General features: G+C 33.8%; 2 protein-coding genes across 3 annotated transcripts in view; one reads left to right on the plus strand and one right to left on the minus strand.

Annotated features, from left to right (window-relative positions):
* The window catches only part of LOC136035627 (chromatin assembly factor 1 subunit B-like), a 40,608-nt gene extending 26,665 nt beyond the window's left edge, over positions 1–13,943 (minus strand). Inside the window, exons 1-4 of the mRNA XM_065717521.1 lie at positions 13,750–13,943; positions 6,228–6,360; positions 1,654–1,869; positions 642–738 (exon numbers count right to left, since the gene is read on the minus strand). Coding sequence (XP_065573593.1) covers positions 642–738; positions 1,654–1,869; positions 6,228–6,360; positions 13,750–13,875 — 572 coding nt within the window. The 5' untranslated portion in view covers positions 13,876–13,943. The remainder of the gene's footprint in view (positions 1–641; positions 739–1,653; positions 1,870–6,227; positions 6,361–13,749) is intronic.
* A 4,630-nt stretch (positions 13,944–18,573) lies between these two features.
* The window catches only part of LOC136035634 (CTP synthase 1-like), a 72,503-nt gene continuing 65,035 nt past the window's right edge, over positions 18,574–26,041 (plus strand). The window contains exons 1-2 of one of the 2 annotated variants that reach the window (XM_065717533.1): positions 18,574–18,667; positions 22,940–23,145. In XM_065717533.1, coding sequence (XP_065573605.1) covers positions 22,947–23,145 — 199 coding nt within the window. In that variant the 5' untranslated portion in view covers positions 18,574–18,667; positions 22,940–22,946. Of the gene's footprint in view, positions 18,739–22,939; positions 23,146–26,041 lie in introns of both variants that reach the window. The other variant, XM_065717543.1, reaches the window with a different exon arrangement.

The raw sequence follows: 26,041 nt of genomic DNA on the forward strand, positions 1-26,041 counted from the left end.
ATTTTCATCCCGAAAACATCTCTGATATCACATAAGTAGGCTAACTCTTCATGAATATGCTGACTTTAATAGAAAGAACTTCTAATTAGTTGCCAGAGTGCATTCCCTACGTTTAACAAAGGGTCAAGTCCCAGTGCCAAGAGATCGAGTGCCAGGCTTTCAGAATACGGTTTATCCCCCCCCCACCGGTGGTAACCAAAGCCCAGGTCAAGAAGTAAATCTTAAATGGACAGAACCAGGTTGGAATTTAATTTAGCCAGGTCATAACCAGGTCGGATTTTAAATAAATAATTCACTACCTTATCGAGTACGATTAGAGAGTACAATTCAATATTTAAAACTTCGGCGGTATAAGAATGTGCAAATTTATTAAAAATTCCACTCGAAAATCAATCATTCGAACGAGAATAAAACTGATTCCGATTCAAGACCCGCAATTCCATCATATAAGTTTAATTATGGCCATAATAACTAGAATACGTTTTACAGCTAAAGGATGGGAAAGAAAAAGATAGAGAGAAAGAGAGAAAGAGAGAGAGAGAGAGAGAAAGAGAGAGAGAAAGAGAAAGAGAAGAGAGAGAGAGAGAGAGAGAGAGAGAGAGAGAGAGAGAGAGAGAGAGAGAGAGAGAGAGAGAGAGAACCTGTCACTTGAAAGCGTTCCCAAATATTGTCCTTTTGGATCCCAAGCCACTCCTTGGACGAAACCTTTGTGCTCAGAAAGAATACTGGTCTTTGACCCTGGAAAAAAAGAAGAAACTATTAGGAAAAAACTTTTTATGTCAGATGTAGCACATATTTTTCGATAACGTGACAAAAAAAAGAAGGGGACTAGTTCAAAAAAGAGGAAAAACTGATTTAAATTCTAATATCAGACAACAGAATCGATAGTAATTCCATTTTATGGAAAAAATTTCATATTTAAAAAAAATTAGTGCCGCAAGACGCAAGAAATTTTCAAAAATAAATCTTGTTTCGAGAATACAAAAATCAGGGATCAGTTTCACCAAACGAGCTATGTTAAGCATTTAAAAAATTAAAGAAAGCATGCCCGAGAAGGAATTTATTGCAGTTAGTTCAAGGACTACACCACAGAAAAACTATTTATGCCCTAATAAGAACTAAGGACACAATTATAAAGACCTCATCATGCTATCTCTGCAATGTTCACTACCATTTCTAACCAATGTAAAACTATAAAATGTTGCACCTCAATTAATATCCAATTAAAGTTATCAAAGTTGTCATATGACATTTTACGTTTTTCTTTTTTATTAACGTAATAAATTAAGCACACATAAATATGGCAAATTTTTGTACAATGGTCTCCCACTACGCAAGACTCTGCACTGCACGAAGCCTCAAACAACCCTTGTCACCAAAAGGTCCACGAAATAGCCTTGACTTACCTTTTACTTAACAGTCCTGACTTACCTTTACCTTACAGCCCTTGCCCCACCTCTGGGATGGGCTGATAGCCTTTTCATTGGATGTCTTCGGGGAAAAAGTGCGTGGGAGAATATACACGCACCGTACGTGGGTGCGTACGGAGTATAATTCATATACTCCGTATATGAAATGGGTTGTCCCCTCCTCAACGCCTCGCTCTTTACGCTAAAGTTTTTAGTAAACTTACTTGCTAGACTTACTACTTACCTTTTTGGACATCCCAAATAATGGCTGAATTATCAACAGATCCAGATGCTAAAAACGCAGAATCAGGAGACCATGAAAGATCAAAAATATCTTCGACATGTCCACGGAGAATTTTCAATATTTGCCAATTTTCAATATTTTGTACGTCGTCATCTTTTTGAAACAAGTCTGGAGCATCCTTTTCCATTTTTTTACTCCAGATCAACAATGCTGCCTCTAAAAACAAAAAGAAAAAAAAAACAAAAAAAACAAACAACAAAACAAAACAAAACAAACAACAAAAAAAAAACAAAAAACAAACGAAAAACTAAAAGAAAATGAATCAAAGTGGAATACACTAGCTTTTAAAGTAGCTTAAAAAACAAATACTAACAAAAAACTAGAATAGATCTTCAGCTCATTAAAAACAATGTATTAGTAAACCAAACAAGAATATTTACTTTATTTCCATCTTTTTTTTAAATGAATTGAATTGATTTATTTACAAACTACTGTAGGCCTACACATAAAATGAACATCATTCACAAAACCACCAAAGGAAGCAAGCAAAGCGCCTGATACGAGACGACTGCCACTTTTTGATTCTCAGCCAGTTATTCAATCAATAAAAACAAAAATAGTCTTTCTCATCATACTTTTTTCATTAAAAATATTAAGACTATACATCTTAATGAATAGTCTTAAAAAGTTTAGTGTGTTTGTCTCAAAAAAGACAAAACTAGTCTTTCTCATCATACTTTTTTCATTAAAAATATCAAGACTATACATCTTCATATATTTCTTCCTTCCACAATCCTTTCATTTATCCTTTCATTTATACTTTCATATCATTTCATTTATCCTTTCATTAATTAAAATTAATGAAAGGCACAATCCTTTCATTGATTGTAAATATTTCATTTTAACAGCTAATTTGACTTGATTTTAAGTGTTTTTTTGTTATTATATAGTATTTGACTTAGAATACAAATTTAGCCTGTGATTTTGTTTTACCCCCCACCCTTTCTGCTTTTGTTTTAGCCATTAATCGCATAGAGTTCATTTTATTTCTTGTACTTGGACCTTTTTTCTTTTTCATTTGCGTCAAATTTTTTCTTGGCCATTTTTATGCTTGATTGGTGTTTCTTCTACTTTTGTTCTGTTGTATTAGTTGTTTCTTTGTTTTGCTTTTTCTTTTTAGACATATGAAGCGAATTCGGCTCTATTAGAGCTTGTGATAGCCTTTTGGAAATAAATATTATATTACCTTATCTTCATTCAAAAAATACTCCTCTAAAAATATTTTTGAATTAATTAATTTGCTCAGCTCTTCAAATTCCAGCTAAAATATTCTTTCAAATTTCCTGAACTAAATAAGGAATAGTGGATCCAGCACATGTATTTCTTTTCCACATAAGTCATGCTTCACCTTAAGCATGAGAAGTAAAATGCTTGGCTACAACTACGAATATGTTCTCCCCTACAGATGGAAGCAGTACGGATTCCAATATGACTTTTGAAGGGGCCCATTACCTTCTCCATTTTGAGGGGTCTATGACTTTAAACTGCAATTTTCCTTGAAAATTATGGTCCACTTTTTGGATCTTGAATTGAGAAAAAAAAATGCTCGTGGGCCATTTTTCGGGCTCTATAAACTACTTTTTGTTTTGTTTTCTTTTACAATTGAACCCCCTTAGGACTAATAATATAGGTAACAAGACAATCGAAATAGTTTGTCCCCGTTTTGGGGGACGCCTTAGAAGCCTCTAACCACCCCGTAGAAAAAATATATGATTATCCTGGTCCAGAGAGCAACCCCTAAGAAATCAAGCCAGCCCCATAGCCAAAATAAAAATTGCAGTTTTTTCCAGTACAACTACTTGTAAACAAGCGGCAATTTGAATTATCTATGCCCTATTCACTAGGGGTTTTGGGGTTATATCATTGCTACAGGGAAGTTTATTTGGACCCTCATCTATTTTGAAAGAATTGGTATCTCAAAAATTTCATTGGTTGTCTTCAGTGGATATGCGGAAGCAAGGCAGCAAAAAAGGTAATGGGAGAGGGTTTGGCTGCCCTTCAGTCACTTTTCATTCTTAAAAAGGGCAATATATTTTTCAATTTCTAATAAATAAGCCTTCTCTGAAGTTTCTACAACCACCTTTTCAAACAGTTCATGGTAACGAACTGTAAGTAAGGAGCGACGCTGCTCAACAGTAACCGAAACTCTTAAAAACGAAATTTTGATATCAATAGATGTTTCAAAAAGAGTTGGCTTATTTTACCGTGTTGGACTCAGGCGGCTTGGTGCTGCGGTGAGTTGTTAGTAGTAGTAGTAGTAGGATTTCCCATGGGGGGTGAAGTTTTCGGGGGGGGGGGGGGGGTAAACTTTTCAGGGGAAAGTTTGCACTGGGGGAATTTGCCAGAATTTCTATATAAAATTATTTTTACTTGTCTACTTTCTCTTTGCTGACTCCGTTTTATATCTAAAGATGTTAATTGTAGTTGTCCCAGGTAAATTTTCACCGGGATTTAATTGTCTAGAGGATCTTTCTGTGAAGGGGAAACCAGATTTCCGGCATTATTTAAAAGAATATCACCAATTAAATAAAAAAGCAAGTTTTCTATTGAAAGTAACAAGCAACATTAAAACTAAAACGAACATATATTATTATGTATATGGAGGGGGGGGCTCTCCTCAATACCTCACTCTTTACGCTAAGGTTTCACTTTTGCTAATTATTTACGGAAGACTCCTGAAATACAAGGGCCATCTAATTGGAATACTTTATGCAAGGAATTGAGGAGGGGACAATCCCCCTATATACACAATAACTTTTGTTCATTTTAAATGTTAATGCTGCTTCTTACTTTCTTTTGAAAACAACTTGTTTTTTTATTTATTCCATACAAACTGGCAAGTTGAAAAAAGAGAAAGCAATACACTGAATATATATGGCTCTTTACTAAGAGAACACTAGAGCATTGCCTTTGAAAGGTCAATCTGTTCAAATGGACTTTAGAAGTATGAATGTAAATTTGAGTGCTAATCTACCAGATTAGTGTCAGAGGAATTCATCAATTTGTTTAAACAGCTATATTTAAAAATTCTTTACCTGTTCTTATTAGGTGTATGATCTAGGTTGTGCGCAAGATATTCAAAAAAAACAAAATCCGTTCATTTGGTAAGAATTCCATAGCAGAAGACAATACTCGATATGTTGAACCTACACTTTAATTGTTAATCTCTTGGAACTACATTTATTGTTAATCTGTTAAACAACTGTTTGAATGGATTTGTGTAGTATTTCCTCGTTATACTGGAGTTATTTAGACCTTTTAGAAAACAACAAAGATTTCTTTTTTTTGCCTCTTATTTCTCTTTTTTAGATTTTTTCCATCTCTTCATACTGTAGCTGTTTAATCTCTTTTTCCATGTTTTTCTTTTTTTCTGTTGATTAATGCTTTCAGACACGTGGATGAAATATTTGGGCGTTTTTGCTATATTATATATATATATATATATATATATATATATATATATATATATATATATATATATATATATATATATATATATATATATATATATATATATATATATATATATATATATATATATATATATATAAAATCTTTATTCTTTCCCTTTATCACAATGCAATAACATGGGTATCGTCAAAAAAAAAAAAAAAGAAAATAGAAAAACGCAAAAAGACGCAACATAAAGAACACACAGGATGAGCTATCGCTTCGATTTGAGGATATTGTCGTTGTAGTGCTTCGCGTAGTATGGAACGAAGGAGTTTAAAAATCTTGTCGTTGAGTGTGTAGGCGGGCATTCTAACAGTTCTTTTCCCTCTTTAAAAGTTGCCACCCTCGTCTAGTGTGCGTGAGTCACTGAAGTAAACTGAGGCAGGATATCTCGGTGCGTTGGGGACTTCAGGATGTCAGCTCCAAACTTCATCAGCGTTTCGTGCCTCCTTTCATCCAGGGTTGGGAGCCTGAGTTCACTCAAGCTTTCTTCGTAGTTTTTGTAATTTGATCCAAGAATTAATTTGCAGGCTCTTATCTGAATTGTTTCAAGCTGACTTCTGTCTTTCTCTGTGAGCGATGGGTGCCAGACAGGACAGCCGTACATGACTATGGGCATTACATAAGTTTTGTAGCACGAAAGAAGGAGTTGTTCTGTCATTCCAAACCTTATATATATATATATATATATATATATATATATATATATATATATATATATATATATATATATATATTTACTGTTTTCACTATAAGTTTTGCCTATTATTATATATTTTAATTTCAACATTTTGTTTGCTCTCACCGTTTTCGTTTTGCATTATCCCAAGCTAGGACCCCCTCTTTTAGAACATATGTTTTCTTACATAATTATTCTGTTATTACATTTTCCGCGTTGTTCAGGTGACTTTTACACTCAGAACAGTGAAGTAGTTAGCAACAGTGTACTGAATGGCTTCATTCCTACAACACATTATTGCACAGTCCTAATTTCAAAGTTAATCATTTAACAAAGGGTAATAAAATAGGTAAAACTAGATAAAAACAAAGTAGAATAATACCATCATCGCCAGAAGCTAGAAATTCACCACTTGGAGAAAACCTGACAACATTCACACTCTTTTGGTGTCTAGTTAAGTCAGCTAGAAAATCCACTTTTATAATACCATTTTCATCAATTGATAGTTTCCAAATCTGAAATGACAATATATAGACATTAGACATCATTAGTTAGAATGATATCTATGGCTGCTGGCTAATCTAAAGATTAAATCCATTTTCATTAAAAAAAGGAACAAATAAGAAAAGTTTTTTTAATCCCAAAAAACTGATTATAGTTATAATATAGAGGTTTAGAAAACGTCTTTTTTTTTATTGTGTAACGTGCAGTTTTCAAAGTTCTTCTGAGAAATAGCTGCTTCAAATCGATTTTGGGATAGAATTTTAATATTTAAAATGACAATATAAAGACGTTAAATATCATAAATTGAAATAGTATCTATAACAACAGGCTTATCTAAAGATTAACAACCATTTCGATAAAAAAAAAAATAGAAAGGAAAAAAACCTTATAACCAAAAAACTGCATTTTTTCTCGAAAGTTTTAATTTAAGCAGTAATTTAGACAGTAAGGTTATGACTTTTGGGCAAACAAATCTTTTCTGAAAATATTTGCATTTTAGTATTGAACAATGTATGTACTCACATAGCTCCAATAATTGTTTTCCTTTTTCCCTTTTTTTCACAACACATAGGGACAAATAAACAATCAACAATGAAAAAAGAATCACTTTGGCTAGAAATGTTGCCTGTAGGCACTACCAGATTTACTGTGATAGATACATGAACACAATTTAATAGTAAACTGCATGAACTCAGTCTCCTAATTCAAAAGATTATTTAACATAAACTTAAAGCAATAACAAAGCATACATTTTTCTTCAAAAATAAACAGCATTTACAATTGAGCCAAAATTTCTATTTTGTCTCCTCATCAGGCATCCTTTCTTTCTTGTTTATGGAACAGTTCGCGGTAACGAGCTGTAAGAAAGGAGCGACTCAGCTCAATAGTAACCAAAACTTAAAAAAAAAGGAATTTTGATATTGCTAAGTGTATCCAAAGAATTAGCTTTTGCTGATTCGAAGAGACTCGTTCAGTATAGTGCCACCCATCAAAAGCTATGAGCCTGAGCAATTTTTTCTGATTTCATAAAAGGGGAGAACATCCCCAAAAATTCAAGGAATCTTAATGAAAATTGCACCATCAGATTCTGCATATCAGAGAATTCTACTGTAAATGTTTCAAGGTTCCATATGCAAAAATGTGGAATTTTGTTTGTTTTTTACCCAAAGAAAGATCATGGATGTGTATTGATTTGTTTTTTTGTTGATTTTTTTTAGGTGATTGTATTGAAGCAATTTAACATTCATTCTAACAGGAATTAAGAGTTATAGCCCCTTTTTTAAGTAACCAAAAAGATTAGTGGACAACAAACCCTTCCCCTTCCATACCCCTTTTTCCCTAATATTGTTTTATAAAATTTTAAGATAGCCATTTTGTTCAGTATAGTAAAATGGTCCAATAGCTATGACTTTAGGGATAATAGGAGAGATAAGATATATTTTTTCTTTTTTAATTCTATCACAAGCCCAGAAGGGCCAAATTTACATTTCAGAGTCATAAAACAAAACAAAAATCATAAAAAAGCAAACAACTAAGAAATTGACAAGACAATGCCAAAAACAACAATATCAGAATGGCAAAACCTTTCATCAGTTAAAAATATTAAGCAGCAAAATGTCAGAAAGCTATAAAGGTAAAAACTAAAAAAAAAAAAAGATTTGAAATAAAATATACATTAAAAGGGGTTAAAAAGGAACATGTAAAAAGGCAGAGGGAGCAAAAAGTCAAACAAACATAAACTTGGGTATCACCAGTACCGAAAAAAAAGAAGAGGAAAACTAGCAGTTTATTTTATCAATAATGAAGGGTAAAAAGTTTTTTTCATACCTAGAGGTTCAGCAATGGATGAGGGACAATATAGGAACGGGTTCAGAAACAGTACATGGCAGGCAGTGTCTGGATGTGGAGTGTCTTTGGGGAAAACGCTTTCCGTGCAAAGGTTTATTATTGCATTTTTGTGCAAAACAGAGGCACAACGTTCCTCTCCTGTGCTCAAGAGCTTCCAGCTTGGCCCTTTTTAGAAGGAGCGAGTATGGTACCTTAGCTTCTTTAAAAATTATTCTCAGGGCTCTTTTTTGAATGGATTCAATTTTTTCTGATTCATCATGGGAGATGCCAGTATGCCAAACTAGACAAGCATATTCAAGATGCAGGCGAACAAAGGAAGTATGGATCCTTAAAGAATGGGATGGAGGGACGTTAAATATGGGCACATTAGCTCAATGTGCGATATCTTTAACATGGATACCCTATTTTAAATTAGAGGAAATCGTAACCCCGAGTAATTTAAAGAAAGACACAGAAATATCTGGGGGGATAGGGTTGAGGAAAAGGGGTGAGGTTTTAAGAAAACATATTGGCATTACCATAAAATTAGAGGCTTATACTTTCATGTCTAACATGTCATCTGCAACATCATTGAGGATACTCATAGGGGTTGTTTACTAAGATTTGGTAGCAGGTTTCATTTCCATCTGTCAGGAAATTCCTTAGCAAGGCTCTTTATCATAACAGAAAAAAGGAGGGAGACCTAGGAGAGTACCTGGAGTACTCCATTGTGGAAAGGGAGGAGACTGGAGTAATGATTCTGATATTTGACAACCTGTTATCTATTTGATAAAAAGGAGGCAACCGATTTAACCAGGAAAAAATCAATATTGAAATCTGTTGCAAGTTTCTCAACTAAAATATATTGGTTAAAAAGGTCAAATGTTTTTTGAAGGTCAATGAAAATTAGATTTAGCCACCAATTAGGTTTTTTGAGAATTTTCTCAACTGAGTCAATAAGAATAACAAGGTAATGGGAAGTAGAAGTAGATTTGAGGTTTCCAAATTGTCTCAGTTCAGTAAGAGGTAGCATTTTTTCTTTTAGCCAATCTGAAAGGAATCCTTCATATGGGTTAGAGAACATAGGAGGGAGTGAAATAGGCCAAACACCTTCAAAACCAGTTTTCTGTCTTTCTTTTTCAAGTGCATTATGAAACCCTGTTTCCAAATTTGGGGATATTGGCCAGGCTCAGTAGAATCATTGAAAAGAACAGTCAAGGTCTTTGCAAGGAAGTCACTAAAAGCCCTAATAAGAGGAAATGGGATATCTAAAGGACAGACACTTAATTTTTGTAGTTTCCCAATTCTTCTTTCAATCTCAGACAGAGATATGGAGGGGAATGCTGGTGAGAGATCATCAGTAGATAATTGATAAGTCAATGACTGAAGGTTCTGGATGATGAAAGCAGAGAACTGGTTTAGACTATTAGCAGTAACTTCTGGGGATTCAGGTAGGTTGAAATCAAGCTGGTCTAGACTCCTACCACACAACTTTTTTACCTTGGAATACCAATTTTTTGGCTTATTGGTAAACAATTCTTTGACCTTATTCTTGTAGTAGGATCAGGTAGATTGATGTATTTCCTTCTTTATTGCTTTTCTTAGTTTATTAGCTTCATCCAGTTTACCATTTCTGAAGTGATTCAATTTTTTTTTCTAATTGGTGCTTTTGAAAAAAATAAAGGGTTCATGTTTTTGATGGAAAGTTAACACTATTGAACCAGATGCTCAATAATGAACAATAGATCTCAAGATAATGCTTTTCATGTAAGTAATTTCAAATTCATAATCAATTATAATGCCTTATCTTTCAGTTTTATCCTTTAAGTGACATAAAAATCCAAATTTTTCATAGATCAAAATTTACATTTAAAAAATTCAATATCCCATGTGTTTTCCATGAAGGTATGCTTCAAACTGAGGTTTAGATACCAATCTAGTTTGTTGGTTGAACTATTATTAAATTTGGCCATCTAGAGAGCCTTAAAAACATTTGCATGCCTTGGCACACAGATATCTATTTATTTATTGAGGCTATTATTGAGGTTTATAGATAATGTTGAAACAAAAAAAAATTATTTTAAATGTTAGCTCAAGATGTGTTCTGTAATATGTAGCCTATATATATATATATATATATATATATATATATATATATATATATATATATATATATATATATATATATATATATATATATATATATATATATATATATATATATATATATATATATATATATATATATATATATATATAATATATATATAATATATATATATATATATATATATATATATATATATATATATATATATATATATATATATATATATATATATATATATATATATATATATATATATATATATATATATATATATATATATATATATATATATATATATATATATATATATATATATATATATATATATATATATATATATATATATATATATATATATATATATATATATATATATATATATATATATATATATATATATATATCTATATCTATATATATATATATATATATATATATATATATATATATATATATATATATATATATATATATATATCTATATATATATATATATATATATATATATATATATATATATATATATATACATATATATATATTGATGGTTGAGATAAAACAATCAAATATACAGGTTAATGTTAAAAGAAAAACAGAGATTAGGGAGGGTTTTTTTTGTGGTATTGGAAACAGACTGAATCTGTTGTTATGTACTATTATCTTATTGTTAATATAGTACCTTTTGTTGGTTCTCAATCCTACGCCTGAACAGAAGTGAGAGCTTGGCTACTACTATATTTTATTTTACATAACTAAACTAGAAACATAAATGTATCAAAATATACTCAACATATTTTACTCAACTGAACTCGAAATTCAACTGCACTGATCAAATCACTCCCCTAATCTATAAATACCCAAACTGACATATACCCAAATGGAACCCAAAAGATATTCCTAGAAAATGACAAAATGATAAAATACCCCAGAAACTAAAGTGAAAGTGACACTTGCATCTATTTAGAATATACTTAATCAGCATAAACCCTAGCATACAACACTGTTTTTATTCATTATTATTTGTATTTCAAATGAACTCTTGTGCATCATTTGCTAGGCTAAGATTCCAAGAGTTTTCCAAATAGCATACTCTGAGAATGAAGTAGTTTTCTGAATAAAATCAAAAGAGAGCTACATATTGTGATGCTATTTATTTCTCTGGACCTTGTGTAAATATCTTTTTTTTAAACTGAAAGTATAGAATGTCATTAAAACTTAAAAAAGATGAAATTAAGCACAATTTGATGCAATCAAAAGCTGTATTTAAGTAAATTTGAGCAATTAAGCATTAAAGCAATAAGGTCAAAATTAATGAAGTCCTATATATTTAAGTGATGATACAATGGTCCCTATGAGGGAAATGATACAATAAAGCCTTTTAAAAAGTATTGTGTCCAGAAATGCAAGATTATCCACTTTGGTCATAAAAACTCAAGATACCAGTACTCAACTGAATCACTGGACAAGACAAGGCAACCTATTGTCAGTAGTCATGCTGAACATGGGTCTATTAGTTGACTAACAGCTAAAGTTTAGTTTGTATGTCCAGAATGTTATAGCAAAGGCTAGTCAGACTCTCAGTATATTTAAGAGAACTTTCATTAGTTTCACCCTTAGTTGTCCCAAAGTTCAGTTGTTATAAAGGTTTAATTTGGCTTAAACTAGAGTTTCATGTGCATTGCCAACCCAATCAATAAATTTGACCAAGAAACTCTAGAATTATTTCAGAAGCATATGACTAAATGTTTCTGAAGTTTCTATAACATTCCCTACCCCTCCCAACATAAAAATTAAATTACCCTCACTTGCTTATTGTCAAAAATTGGCATACAAATTATGGCATTCAAGCAGCTCAACCATAAAAAAAAACTTATTCTTAATGTCTTTCAACCAGAATTCTCTTCAAGGACAAGAGGACATGATCAAAAACTTTTCAAGAAGTATGGCAATTCAAGGTTAAGATTCTTTTCTAATTGAGTGGTGAGTCTATGGAAGTTGTTAGACCATTGTGCAACAAGCCCTGGCTTGTAGTTTGGGACTCACCTGATCAGTCAGCACACTATCTTCACTGACCAGCTACAACAGGATCATCTTATCACTGGCAAGTGTTTTTAAGGTAATTGTAAGAAGTCCATTTTGTAGAAGTTAATGATCTGCAAGCCTTGATTTGTCAAAATTAAGTTGGATAAAAATTTCAAAACAATTTCTTTATTTTTCTATCTGCCATGTTTCTTCTGTTTAACAAATAGGTGAAACAACATTTTTTAAGCAGCCTAACAAAATAAGAAGAAAACATAGCAGATTTTTTCTGAATTTTCTTATTCAACTTAATCTTGACAAATCAATGTTTGTGAATTATATAATTTTACAAAATGGATTTATAATGAAATAGTAAGTTTAAAACAAATGTTATAACCTATTTTTATATCCAAAAATACAGAATGAAATTATTATTTTCAAGGGTCCTTAAAAGGCTTAAAATTGAATTTGCAAGAAAAGTAATTATTATATTCAAAAGAGCATAAAAATGGCATCTAGTGGTAGGGTAGTTGATGTCTTTTTGGGAACAAACACTTTTCTTTGGAATATTGACAAATAGAGAGGAGTTTTTGGACAACCCCTATTTTACTGAGGCATGATGTAATGTGAGGGTAGTGACAAGAGCCCTGCATTCTTGGTGAAATTTTACTAGTATTTTGTCAACATAAGTTAAAACTGTGGCCTCTGATTCAATAAGAAATTGAAAAGAAAAAGATTACATTTTGTATTCATGATTTATAAAACAGATAACAAGCAATAAGTTACATTTTTAGAATCAGAAAAAAGTCACCTTTCTTTTAATATGTGACTATGTCTAAAACTGAAACACTAGAAGGATATATACACCAAAATAGGATAATTGATATTTACAAAAAGAAGTTCCTATAGGTAAGTCAATAATAAACTAATAATTTCAAGGCTTTATCTTTAATAATTCAATAACAATCATGCCAGTGGATAGTTTAGATTTCTAGCTATTTATTGACATATACAACTCTTCTCAGTTCCTCTTTGGTAACCAGGTGTGAGGGTTTTAGTTCTACATAATTTTGCTCAATCAGATACTGGTTTTTTACCCTAGCCTATGTTCACTTTATTACAGGTCAATATCATGAACTGCTCAATATTTAACTAATGTTATTTTGTCTAAATTCCAATAGGTACAGACCTTTCAAGTTGGAGGATTTCTAAGACCTAGAAATTAGAAGAGATTTAACATAGCCTAGTAGCTTGACAATACCTTCCTGGAGTATGTTTTTGGCCCTGCATTCAAATGAGTTTTATTTTTCTAACATAACCAATTTCTAAGATAGAAATATATAGCTTAGCTAGAATTTCACCCAAAAAAAACATGCCCACGGTTCTCAGAGTGTGGTAAATGAGCCACATTAAGTGTGGCTTAATTTGATTGTAGGCTACTAACCACAACATGAGTATCTGAGCCAGCTGTAGCAAGCCGTACAACACCATCTTCTGAATTATGTTGAATATCTACGCTCAAGACTGGTTCACGATTATGCCAAGAAATTTCTGGTATCTGACATTTCATTTTTAAGCAATTTTATCTGCTTTGTTCTTTGAATTTTAAAACAACAGACTCTGGTTTGAATAAGTGTTGCCATAAATTTAACGCCCTGTCAACATTTCGCTCTTTAGCGTTGTGTCTTTTATTTCCGACTTGGAAATCGAATACATTTCTTGGCATATTTTCAAATCAAACGCTATAAAAACCTTTAATACTATACATATTCATTTAATACTATACATATTCACAATACCAACATATTCAGTGGTCCAGCAAATAAGCGAGAGGCCAGAGTTGATGTAATGTTGCCAAAGCAAACCTACAAATCTGTATATTTTTTGGGAACAAATGTTACACAGTCAATCGTTGTCTGCTACGCCCTTACAAATGAAGCCACTGATGAAAAAAAGACGAGTTCTATAGATTGCTTCAAGTCATAGCCAAAGATATACCAAGGCGTGGCGTCATGTGCTTCTTTTGAGACTTCAGCTCTAAAGTTCGAAACAACCAATCCCTCAGCCCACAAGTTCTTGGCCAACATGGTCTGGGTCAAAGAATTGAAAAAAAGGAGCTTCTGATTAATCTTGCCCTAATGAACGACCTTGTAATTCGATGTAATTTGTTTCCTCACAAGGACATTCAAAAATACTTTTGGATGTCGCCAGATGGAATGACCAAAAATGAAGTTGATCACAGCCTCATAAGCGGAAAATTGCAATCCAGTCTACAAGATGTTCCGGCCTGTAGATGATGTGACAAATCAGATCATACCCTTTTGATAGCCAAACTCTGTCTAAAAATTAAAGAAGGTATCCAATAAAAGAAAATTCGCCAACTTTGCTTTTGGCTCTGGGAAACTCCAAGGCAAGACATTAAAACGGGGTTTCACAATGGAGCAATACAATAAATTTGAAGTCCTTACCGTATCAGAGGGATCTGAATGTGATATAGTATGGGAAGCCATGAAAAAATGCTACCAAGAAATTCCCAATCAACCCTGGGCGCCCTTAAGAGCCATAGAAACCAGTGGCTGTCCAAGCTAAAGTGACAACTAATAGAAGAAAGAAAAAGTATGACAGCGTCAACCCTCCAACAAAAAGTCCCTGATCGTCTTCTTTTCCAAAAGAAGCAGTGTATAGCTCTTGTTAAAGCTTTCAAGAAAAGTGCCAGCACTGATAAGCGAAACTTTATAGAGTGTAAAGCACTGCAAGCAGAAGAAGCAGCCTAAAGAAGACACGCTCAGGAAGCGTTTACAAAATCACCAATGATATAATGGTGAAACAACCGACAAATAGAGACGGCCCGGATCTCTGACCGGGCTGTCAACGAAGACTGAAACAGAGTTCAGTCAACGAAGTATGGGCAAATCATTTCGAAAATTTAATAAACAGAGCTGCCCCAAAAGATTCCCTTAACATTCCAAATATATCCATCTTCTCCCTAAATATCAGCACAGATCCACTTTCTGTCAGTGACTTACGAGAAGCAGCAAATAAACTGAAAAATGGAACTTCACTAGGACTGGACCGTTTATCCCAAGAGATGATAAATGCATCAATATCCTCGTGCGTCTTTATCCAAAGCCTCTTCAAGTGGATTTGGACAAAGCTAAAGTGCCATCAGACTGGAAACTCAGACACTCAATAATATATTCAGAAAAGGAGACGCTAACAAGCCAGGCAAATGGCGACATCTTATTCTATAGAGAATCCGAACACAACATAATCATCACATCCGAGACGAACGACATGGCTCCCGGCGAATCACAGAGACAAAAAGTATCAGATTAAGTCCCGAAGTCTAGGTCAATGATATTGACTTTGTAGACGACTTAGCAATGCTTGAATTGAGCAAAAAGCAGCGAAGTCACAGGAAAGGCAAACCATCTTGACCTACTCGTGAATGCTGAAAAAACCAAATGCATGGGGACTAGTGACTCTCCTGGATCTATTAAAAATAGTTACCAAGATGCTGAACGGGTTGTCCAATTTGAATACCTAGGAAGCAACACCAAGAGCACTGGATCAACAATTAAAGAATATTCACGAGAATACCACAGCCAAATGGTAGCTTCAACAATTTAGGTCAAGTATGGAGATCTCAAAGATTTTCTCTGGCCCTAAAGTTATGCCTTTCCATCAGCAATGTTATACCAATACTACTCTACGCTGCAGAAACATGAGACCTGAATCAAAAACAAGAAAGAAGAGTCCTGGCTTGTGAAAACTCGTGTCTTTGTTGAATACTGAACATCCACTGGTCATATGACAAAGCAGTCCATCCGTGATACGACGCAACAGCATCTAGTAACTGACATCATCAGAGTCAGGAGCTGGAGACACTTGGGACATGTTGTAAGTATGGACAACCAAAGACTACCAAAAGCCACTTTACACTGGCAACCACTGAGAGCTTGTAGCTGAGGAAGACTCAGAAACACCCTGGGCTGGACCTACCAGAGGGATTTAAGCAGCCTGCACACCTCCGTTTACCATAATGGGAAGATGTCACTGCAGCAGAAAATTTGAAAGGAAATTGGCGGCTCCTTCTTGATGCCCTGGGTGTCTCAGGAGGGAGAGGCGGATTTAAGGTCTAAGGTAATCAGCTGTCAGTTTTTATTCATTTATATAGCAGATTCTATTGCTCCTTTCCATTCTTTAACACAAACAATTCATAATGTAAAAAAAAATAAATACAAACAACGTCCATTCAACTTACATTTTGAAGTTCTTTTTCGCTCGTAAAATGACGGCAAGATTTCGACATGTTGTAAACAATAAACAATTGCAACACCCGTCGTGTCGACACTTAAGTTTTTTTTAGACACATAGGTCGCAAAAAAGCAGCAAAATTACTGCCTGAGCTTGACTAACACATAAAAAGGATAGACAAGGGAATAACATGTTCCCCATTCGCTGCCCATGTCAAGACATTCCCCCAGTCTTGACACTATTGCCCCGAGTCAGCCTAAGATCCATTACCCAGACAATGAGTTAGGTTGACCCCAGAGGCGCCATTTGGGTGGGACAGGGGTGGGCAAATGCCCACCTCAGATTTTCCAGGGGGCCCAATCTTTCACCAAAAAGGGTCCTTTGCCGGACATAATAATAACACTATTTGCTATTAACCATTGTAAACTTTGAAAGCAAGTTAGATACATAATCTAATTCTCAAGTTCTGTCAAATGCCCGTTTCTCTAAGCTGATAGACTAAAATAGGTCAGTTCCTGGCCTATCATTTCTTGATGGAATCGTTCCTAGTTATCTTCCAATTGCACTACATAGAAGCAATTACACAAGCGACGAAATTGCTGTCTCAGCAACTCCATGCTGACCCCCTCACCCTGTTTCAGGCCACAAGAAGCAAACTCACCAACCTGCATTCATATGCTTCATTTGTATTGCTTTTCAAGAAGGCTAAAGAGTTTGCAACAGAACTCGAAATTAAAGTACCTGCTTTGAATTGACCCGCGACTAGACCTTCCTCTGTTGGTCAAAAAGGATGACCTTGAAGAACTCAAAAGATCACCAAGCATCGGAAACAATTTGTGACAACTTTGACGCTAGGAAAGAATTTCATCAAATCTGGAAATTGGACTACTACTATGGCAGATGAATTGAAGCAAGAATACTTCAAAACTTTTGACCGTCTACTAGCCAAATTTGACAGAAGGTTCACAGATAACTTGCCAGTGCTGAGTACGCTCGAAGCCTTGGATCCAAGCTCAACCAAGTTTATGGACACAGAGCTGCTCAAGCTTTTCTCTTCTCTTTACGGCGAGCTGGATATCAACAGCTTTCTTCTCGAATCTCAAGGTGTTATTGCCAAGCATTTCTTGCCCAATGAGGAGAAAAAGCCGGAAAACTTCCTAAACATTGTCATCCATCTTCAGACATTACCAGTGGCTTTCTCAGAAGTAATTAAAGTACTTCGTATTGCTGCCATACTTCCTGAGACAACAGCTAAGCAATGAGCGTTTGTTTTCTAGCCTAGAAATAGTGAAAACTACCTGCAGTCTACAACAGGAGATAATCATCTCATTCACCTCCTTTTGATATTTACAGAGAAGGATTTAGTAAAAATTTGGACTACAACCAGCTTGTTGATGATTTTGCAAAGATAAAAGCTCAGCGGTTCCCCTTGCTACCTTGAATGTTGTTACATTTTTTTTTCTTGTATGTTTTTCTTTTTACAAATATATTTGATCTGGAAGATTTCTGCTGAAGGGACACTGAGATGTTTTTTAATACCCTCAGCATAACAATAAAGGTTACTTTCACCAACGTATTGTTTACTTAAATAAGAAAGTTTCTTGCTGAGGAATGCCAGCCTGTAGTCTGGTTGAATTTTCCACTTTCAGCTTAATCACTTAAACTCGTTGATTATATTCTTTGTTGTTATAATTAATCTTAGAGGTCAGTGTGGCTGAGTTCCACATTTTGTCACAGTACATTTCCAAGCAACACATCGGTGCTGAAAATGCATTTTTACTTAGAATATTTGATCAATGTGCTGCCAATACCCGGATTTTTCTTACGCAGCACAAAGTGAATCGGGGGAGGACAGATGGGGTTCATGCCCATCCCAAGATTTGGCCCAAATGGCGCCTCTGGTTGACCCTCACCAATAGTAGTTTATTCTACCGAGCAAACATTTTCTGAAGATCTTCCGCAACAATAATCCTTTTTCCCTCACTGATTTTTTCATATAGAGGGCAATGTTGCTTTAAACTTCCGAAACCACGTGTCTCAGGAAAAATCATTTAGGCTAGCAGTAAGCCAGCCTAGTTTGTCTTGTGGCCTACTCAATTGACTAGGTAGAGTCTCATCCACTGAAATTTTAGATAATAGGTTTTTTACTAGCCGATCTTGGAAAGTCGTCGTTTTGGTAAACTAATTTTTTAGACTACATTCTAGAGACTAAACTAACTAGGCCTTTAGGCTTCCTTGGCCTGTATTTTCTAGCACCTAGCCAACCTCAATTATTCTCACTCATAAGAGATTGAGTTAAACTGCTGCTCTGTGGTTACCTGTCATGTGCCATGCTTAGATGCCTGCTTAGCCTGGAAAAGGCAAAATTTTAGGTGTTTTCATATCAGTTCCCTAATTCAAGTGGCAAAGTTCACTCTACTCCCCTTTGCAGCTGTTGTAATCTTAAAAATGGGACAATTAACCATTGTCTATTTGAAATTAATATGCTGACGTCTACACAGTATAGCCTACCCTTCAATGTCAAATGTTAGAATGCTTCAAACACCACAAAATCTCATTATTGGCCAAGAGTCTTGCTCACCATACCTGCACACAGAAATCAATGCATATTCTCTTATAATTCAACTCCTAGTATCAAAATATTTACTGTAAGAAATCTGAGCAGATTCAAGAAGAATAAGGACAAACCAACTCAGTAGCTCTGTCTATCTCACAGAGTGAGTCTAAGAGAAAAGGGCTGAATTGTCTTGACTGAAAAGCTCATGACTACTGAAAAAAAAAGAAAAAGAGTAGTTGAGTTGGGTGACTGACTATTTCAGAAATAGATCTACCTACAGCCATAAGTTGATCTAGGCCTATAGGCTATCATTATAAAGTTTGGAAGGTAGGCCTACTTCTTACCTCCTCCATACTGTATCCCAAACTATATATTGAGCTGTAAAGCTCCTTTTTTGTTCTTTGTCATGCATCTGTAACATCAATATGGGCTTAGCTGAGTAATTTTTTCTCCATTCAAAGAGTGTCTTAAATTCAAAATCTGTTAAATTATTTGGTAATTAAATTGTTTTGCTACCATAGAAAGCTGTGCAGCTCCTTGTTTGGTTCTTTGTCATGCTTTTGTAACATCAATCTAGGCTTAGCTTATTATTAAATTAGTAATTAAATTACTAATTATATTTTAAGACTGTTAGCATAAATTTGGATAAGTTGAGAGGAGAGTGTTTGACCAAAGGAGGAGAGTATTTTGCAAAGTTTCAGTTTTATAACCCAAAGGTTGTTAAAAGTTATCAACGGCCAGTATCCTCTTGAGGGAGTATGAGTAGAGGTAGATGCTTCATTTGTAACATCATCAATCTGGGCTTAGCTTATCATTAATTTAGTAATTAAACTGTTTTGTTACCCTAGAAAGCAGGGTGCTTTTCACAGTTGAAAGTTGTAAAGAGTTTGCAAGAATAGGAAAATAAGTTGATGAACTACAATTAGAATATTAAAAGCCATGATAATGACAGCTGTTAAGAATGACTTAAATATGGGTGCTTTGAATGGCTTAGGTTGATTTGATGAATATGGGAATAATGAATTCTCATAAATCTAATATAATGACCTTGTAATTTTCTTACATCAAAGTCATCAGTTACAACACTTATATCTAATGAAACAATTACAACAAAAACTAAACTGTTAAGGGTTAGACTGACTAGCAATTTGAAATGGCAGGCCCACATTTGCTCTATTGTTAAATAGGTTAGTGCATCTCTGTCTCTCCTTCAGCTATTTGCTAAATTTTCATGCCCAAAAGCACATATCCTCTGCCTTTGTGTATCTTTTATCCATCCACTGCTTGAATATGCTTGCCCAGCATATCATTTTGGCCATATGGTGGGTCAGTCCAATGGGCAAGAAATTATCCAGATAAGAGGCCTGATAATTATTTACAGTCAAGGCAAAGTAAATTATATTCTCCTCCTCAAGGAATTCTACCACCCTACCTTGGCAGTACAATGTGTTACTCTTTGTACTAATTTCAGGGAGTATTCTTTTAGTGTAAACTCTCAGTCCCTTATTGCTGTCCAAAGCCCTGTTCACCCTGATCAAAAGCAAAAAAATCTCAGTTCTAAATCTTATTAATAGAAAAATTGAGCATTACAGAAAGAGCTTTGCACCAATGCTTGTTGAAATCATAAGTAAATGAAAATTGTAATGAATCATGTTAATATGCCATGTGCATTGTTGATATGTTAGTTTTTTTTGTTTTGTTTTTGTTTGTTTTTTTTGACAGGCCAGTTGGGCTCATTGCTGTATGTTTTTATAATTGTGTTGCAAGAGCAACACTTTGGTTTTGTCTTGTTTTTTTTTTTTTTTTTTTTTTTTGTTCCTAGCACCCCAATTTCAGCTTATTCCTAGAAAGTGGTAAGGGTCTAACCTCTGTGGTTTTTACAGCAAGTGTGGACCTTAGGCCGGATTGATGAATATGACTTTACATTTTGGAAAGCTTTGTAGAACTCTTGCCTGGGGCCAAAAAGGATGGTTTTTGCTTGTCCTTGAGCCAGAGCCTATAGTGTGTGAAGTGAAGAGGAGTTGCATAGCCTATGTCAGAGAGGACTATCTGAAGTTATGCAGCCAAGCTTTCGTTTCATCAAACCATGTTTCTCCTTTTGAGTGGAAAGCTCCATTCTAGCAGGCAGGCACCAGTTTCAAATTGAAGATGGACTAAAATCTATAAGTGTTAAATATATGCGACAGTTACCCTGCCCCACAGCCAATATATCTTCTTTGAGTGATAAATAGAAAAATTTAGAGAAGCAAAAAAGCGGCATTTTCCCACGGGTCCGAAAGTGCTGCCATCTATTGTTTCTACCCATTTCTGTTTGTCATTTCAGCTGAGTTTATCATTCGGTTTTTCACACTTGGGATTGCGGTAGAGAAATGGTATCAGATGTGCCTCTTAAACTTTAAAAGTTCTCTCATTGCTAAAGAAATTAGAGTTTATCCTTTGCTCCTTTCTAAGTGATGACATTAGAAAGTTGGCCTACAGCAAAAAAGTCAACTTTTGAACTAAGACAGATAGATTTTTTTTTTTGACGGCAGTCGATAGCTTTTGATGAGCTGATCAAAGTATATGTCATCCATTTTTTTGTACAAAAATTCCTTCATGAGATATACCAGTTTGAAAGTTTAAAGGGGTTGACAACTTCAGTAGTAAGGTACACACTGAAACCAAAAATAGGCCGATACCAATTGTGAGACATATAGGGAAGTTGTAAGCAACAGTCGGCTGTTAGCTCATAATCATCCTCGGCAATGAGGGGTTCGCAACTCTTACTAGTTGGTGTACCTATTTTTTGTTTCCATTGTATTTGATGGTAAGACCAATTTGGTTCCAGTGGTAAGACATGTAGGGGACTTGTAAGTAATAATCGGCTGTAAGGCTACAATCATCTTTAGCAATGAGGAGTTTGCAACTTTTGCGAGTTGGTGTACCTAGTATGTATTTTAGCATCCTTACAGATTAACAACTTCAGCATTTAGTTGCAGCAAGGAAACAAAACCAAAGTGTTGCTCTCGCAACACTTTACTCGGCGAAGCCGAGCAAAGGTTGCCGCAACACCTCACGTTGCCCATGCAACGTAGATCTAATTTACTTTTGTTTATACTTCTGTGCTCATTTTATTCATTTTACTTACTTTTTACTTTTACTTATGTTTTTGTGTTTTTGTACTTATGTACTAATTTTTATTCATTGTACTCATTTTTATTTGACAGGTTAGTGGGATTCATTGCTGTATGCTTTTATATTGTACTTTTGCTTCTTTTTTTTTTATATACAGTTTATGCTAGCTGACAGAAAGCAACAGGTTTGGCAGTTTTATGTTGCAAGAGTTTGTTAATAAAGTACTATGCTATTCTAAAAAATTTTCAAGTAGTTGTCTAAGGATGGTTTTATGTAATTGTTTGACAGTCTGTATATCAAGCAATAAGCTGTACAAAAAATGGAGATTAATCCCAGTTTCTAGCACTATGATGAAAGAAAAATAGAGATTGCTAGGGAATGTTTAATGGTTACCAAATAATGTGCTTTGTGGCCATTTATCTGGGGCCAAATTAAAGGCATGTCATCCTTTGAATTTGTAGAAAGAGGTCATAAAAATAATTTAAAGGACCTTTGAATTAATAGAAAAGAGCAGGAGCTAACCTTTGATCAGATCAGGTCTGGAGGAGGAGCATATATGTCTTTGTTGGTCTAAAGCAGCTTGCTTCTGCAGTGTTAGTAGTAGGACTTTGGTCATGGGATGAAGATATAATTATTATAAATTGACAGATGGTTTTTTCTTTTTTTTTTCTTCTTCCATTTTTCAAGCAGAATTTTTTTCTTTTAGAAAAAAGATGTCTGGAAGTGCAACTGATCTGAAGGAAAAGATGAAATACATCCTTGTAACTGGTGGAGTAATCAGTGGTATAGGAAAGGGTGTAATAGCAAGCTCCCTGGGTACAATTCTTAAGCATTGTGGCCTCCATGTTACATCCATAAAAATAGACCCTTATATCAATATTGATGCAGGAACATTCTCCCCTTATGAACATGGTGAGTATTATTGTTATTATCTGTTGAAAGCCTGTCTTCATACAAGAAAGAAATATGATATAGCATTAAATAAAATGCAAAAGAATTCTATGTAACTAGTGTAGAAGGAGTTGGTTCCAAGCATGTTTTGAAATCTTTTGTTTGTGTTTTTCTATTAAGTTTAGCAGCAGCTATAGTAAGATCTGCTATATGAAAGACTCTTGATGAGTTTTGAACTGTATTTCCAAATTGGGTATCTCAGTATGATTTCTCTGTTCTTTTTTATTGCTACTTAAATAAAAAAAAAAATATTAAGTTAAGCCCCTTGTGTGAAGTTTCTGCATCATCAGCAGAAATTCTTTATAGGAAATGAATGAATGTACAGAGAGATCCTGAAATTATTTGGAAAACTGAACAAACGACTACTGAGACGAAAGAGAAGGCATTAAAAATGTGTCAGCAAAGAAAGCCATTGGCTGCTCTTAAAGAGGACTCCAGCTAACTCTGGAGTATATTTTGAAACTAATACTGAGTTGGATTTCCATTCATTTTCTGATTAGTACCAAATTTGAGTGTGCTATACTCTGTATATTTTATACTATATTTCTTGAAGTTAGACCATACAACTTTTCTTAGTTCAACTGATAAGCTAAAAAAGCCTAATTTTTAATTTTACCCACCCTGTACAGCTTTCCGATCATATTTTCCCCCACAAATACACACATTGCAATTCTGTTAAATATCAAACTGACTAACATATTGTCTTTAATATATATTGTCATTTTACTTCAATACATATTGTCTAATAATATATATTGCAATATATATTAATAATATATTGTCTTTCAAAATCTGAGCCTCCTCAAGATTATAGTTAGACCTACTAAATAATAAATAATTAGCTTTTGGAAAATAAGGTTTACTTGTTCCTTGATTGACCAGGAAAACAGTAAACAGTAAAACAATTTAACTAATTAATTTTGCTTATAATTTTCAAGGTCTAAAACGGCACCATTGACAGACACGTATTATTGCCCTATGAACTTCGTAATTATTGAAACAGTCAAAAAGAAAATCTTAGAAAATTATGATTTTTGGGCATGAATAGACTACAATGGGTACAAAGGACATAAACATCTTGATTTGATGTTCTTGGCTCTTTAAAAACTTCCTTTTCCAATAGAGAAGACATAGAGCTGAAACAATGGCATTACATTGGAAGTGAAAAGCAATAAATAACCCCCATAAAATACATGGTTTATTTATTTTGCAACATTACTTGTGCCAACACAAATTTGAGTTTGTTGCAGTGCTAAGTTTTCATATCTAGTAGTATGCTGAAGAGACAATTGGCGCATTGCCAAATTTATGAAGTTCATAGGGTTTACTTGTTCAATGGAAGTTGTGTTAAGTGGGGGTTGACTTGCACAGGATCTGAACTAAACAGGGTAGAGTATATGGACTATGGCTATATCTGGCCCTATTGAAAGGGCAGCAAAATTGCAACAGCAGGATTTATCATATCCAGAAAGAGCATAAAATGTAGAATCCAACAGATGATCTTGATGTCTCTCTTATATACAGTCTACCCTTAATCAATTAAACTTCAGCATTTTAAGATTCTGGGAGTAAATAACTAACTTCTGGAAAATAAGGTTTACTTGTTCTCTGATTGACCAGAAAAACAGTGTATATAGTTTTTTTGTGCTAAACAATTAAGTTCAACTTTCAACACAATTAGACTTTGTATGAATAGCTGTTCGAGGCTATATTTACAAATATGCTATTGATCAAGGAGCTGGGGACCAACTGAAGCAGATTTGTTAGTATAAATATCAAACTTGTTTGTTATAAGGGCAATATTACTGATTCTGGATCTTATGGCATTGTTTATGAAAGTAGAGCAAATTTTCTTATATTAATGTTGCAATTGCAGGAATAAATTAACAAATGACAAAACAAAACCCTAGGCATTAAATCAGGTGATGTTAAAAAAGACCTGGGAGCATAGGGTAGAATTTATGGAATGTAAACCAATTTATTAAGACAATCAACCAATCATGTTTAGTTGAGAAGGCATTTTTGTAAATTTACAGAATGACATCACAATGAGAGGATGCTATGAAATGGGTAATGGTTCTCAGGATTATTTGTACAAACCAGTTGGTTTTAGGTTTCTCAGAGTAGAGAATTGTTTTTTTAGTATGTGTCTAAAGCCTAAAGGAAAGCAATTAAGTCTCATTATAAACCACATACTCCAGGTAGGTTTCATGTAAAGGTCTCCCATATACGTTTTGAATTTTTGCCATCAAATAAATATATTTTAGAGACTTCCAGTGTAATAATATGATTATCAATATGTCACCCACAAGACAATGATTAATTGAAGTATGAAGTATAGACAAAACAAACATGAAAATATATAACAAAGTAATTATATAGTAAAATATTGGATTAAGCTATGCATTAAAAATGTCCTAGCACAGCTTAGCACATATATATATATATATATATATATATATATATATATATATATATATATATATATATCATGAAAAGAGAAATCACCAATGCTACAGCACAAAAAAAAAAAAAAAAAAAAAAAAAAAAAAAAAAAAAAAAAAAAAAAAAAAAAAAAAAAAAAAAATAAAGAGACAGAAGTAGAAAAGGAAGACTGTTTTCCTAAATTAGTGATTACTATAGACCAGCACTTGAATGAGGCCTTAACCCTACTCATCCATACAATCACATAGGTCAAACAGCATAGCCACACACAATCAACCATAAAGAATAATCCATGGACAGGCAGTCATGTTGTCAATAAGTATAAGTCGTCATTTACCGAACAATAGAAAAAATAATATAGACAAATAATTCAGAGGCAACACCCAACATAAGGGCTCATCAGGAGAATACA

Source organism: Artemia franciscana, chromosome 2 (genome assembly GCF_032884065.1).
Source record: "Artemia franciscana chromosome 2, ASM3288406v1, whole genome shotgun sequence".
NCBI classification, from domain to species: Eukaryota; Metazoa; Arthropoda; class Branchiopoda; order Anostraca; family Artemiidae; genus Artemia; species Artemia franciscana.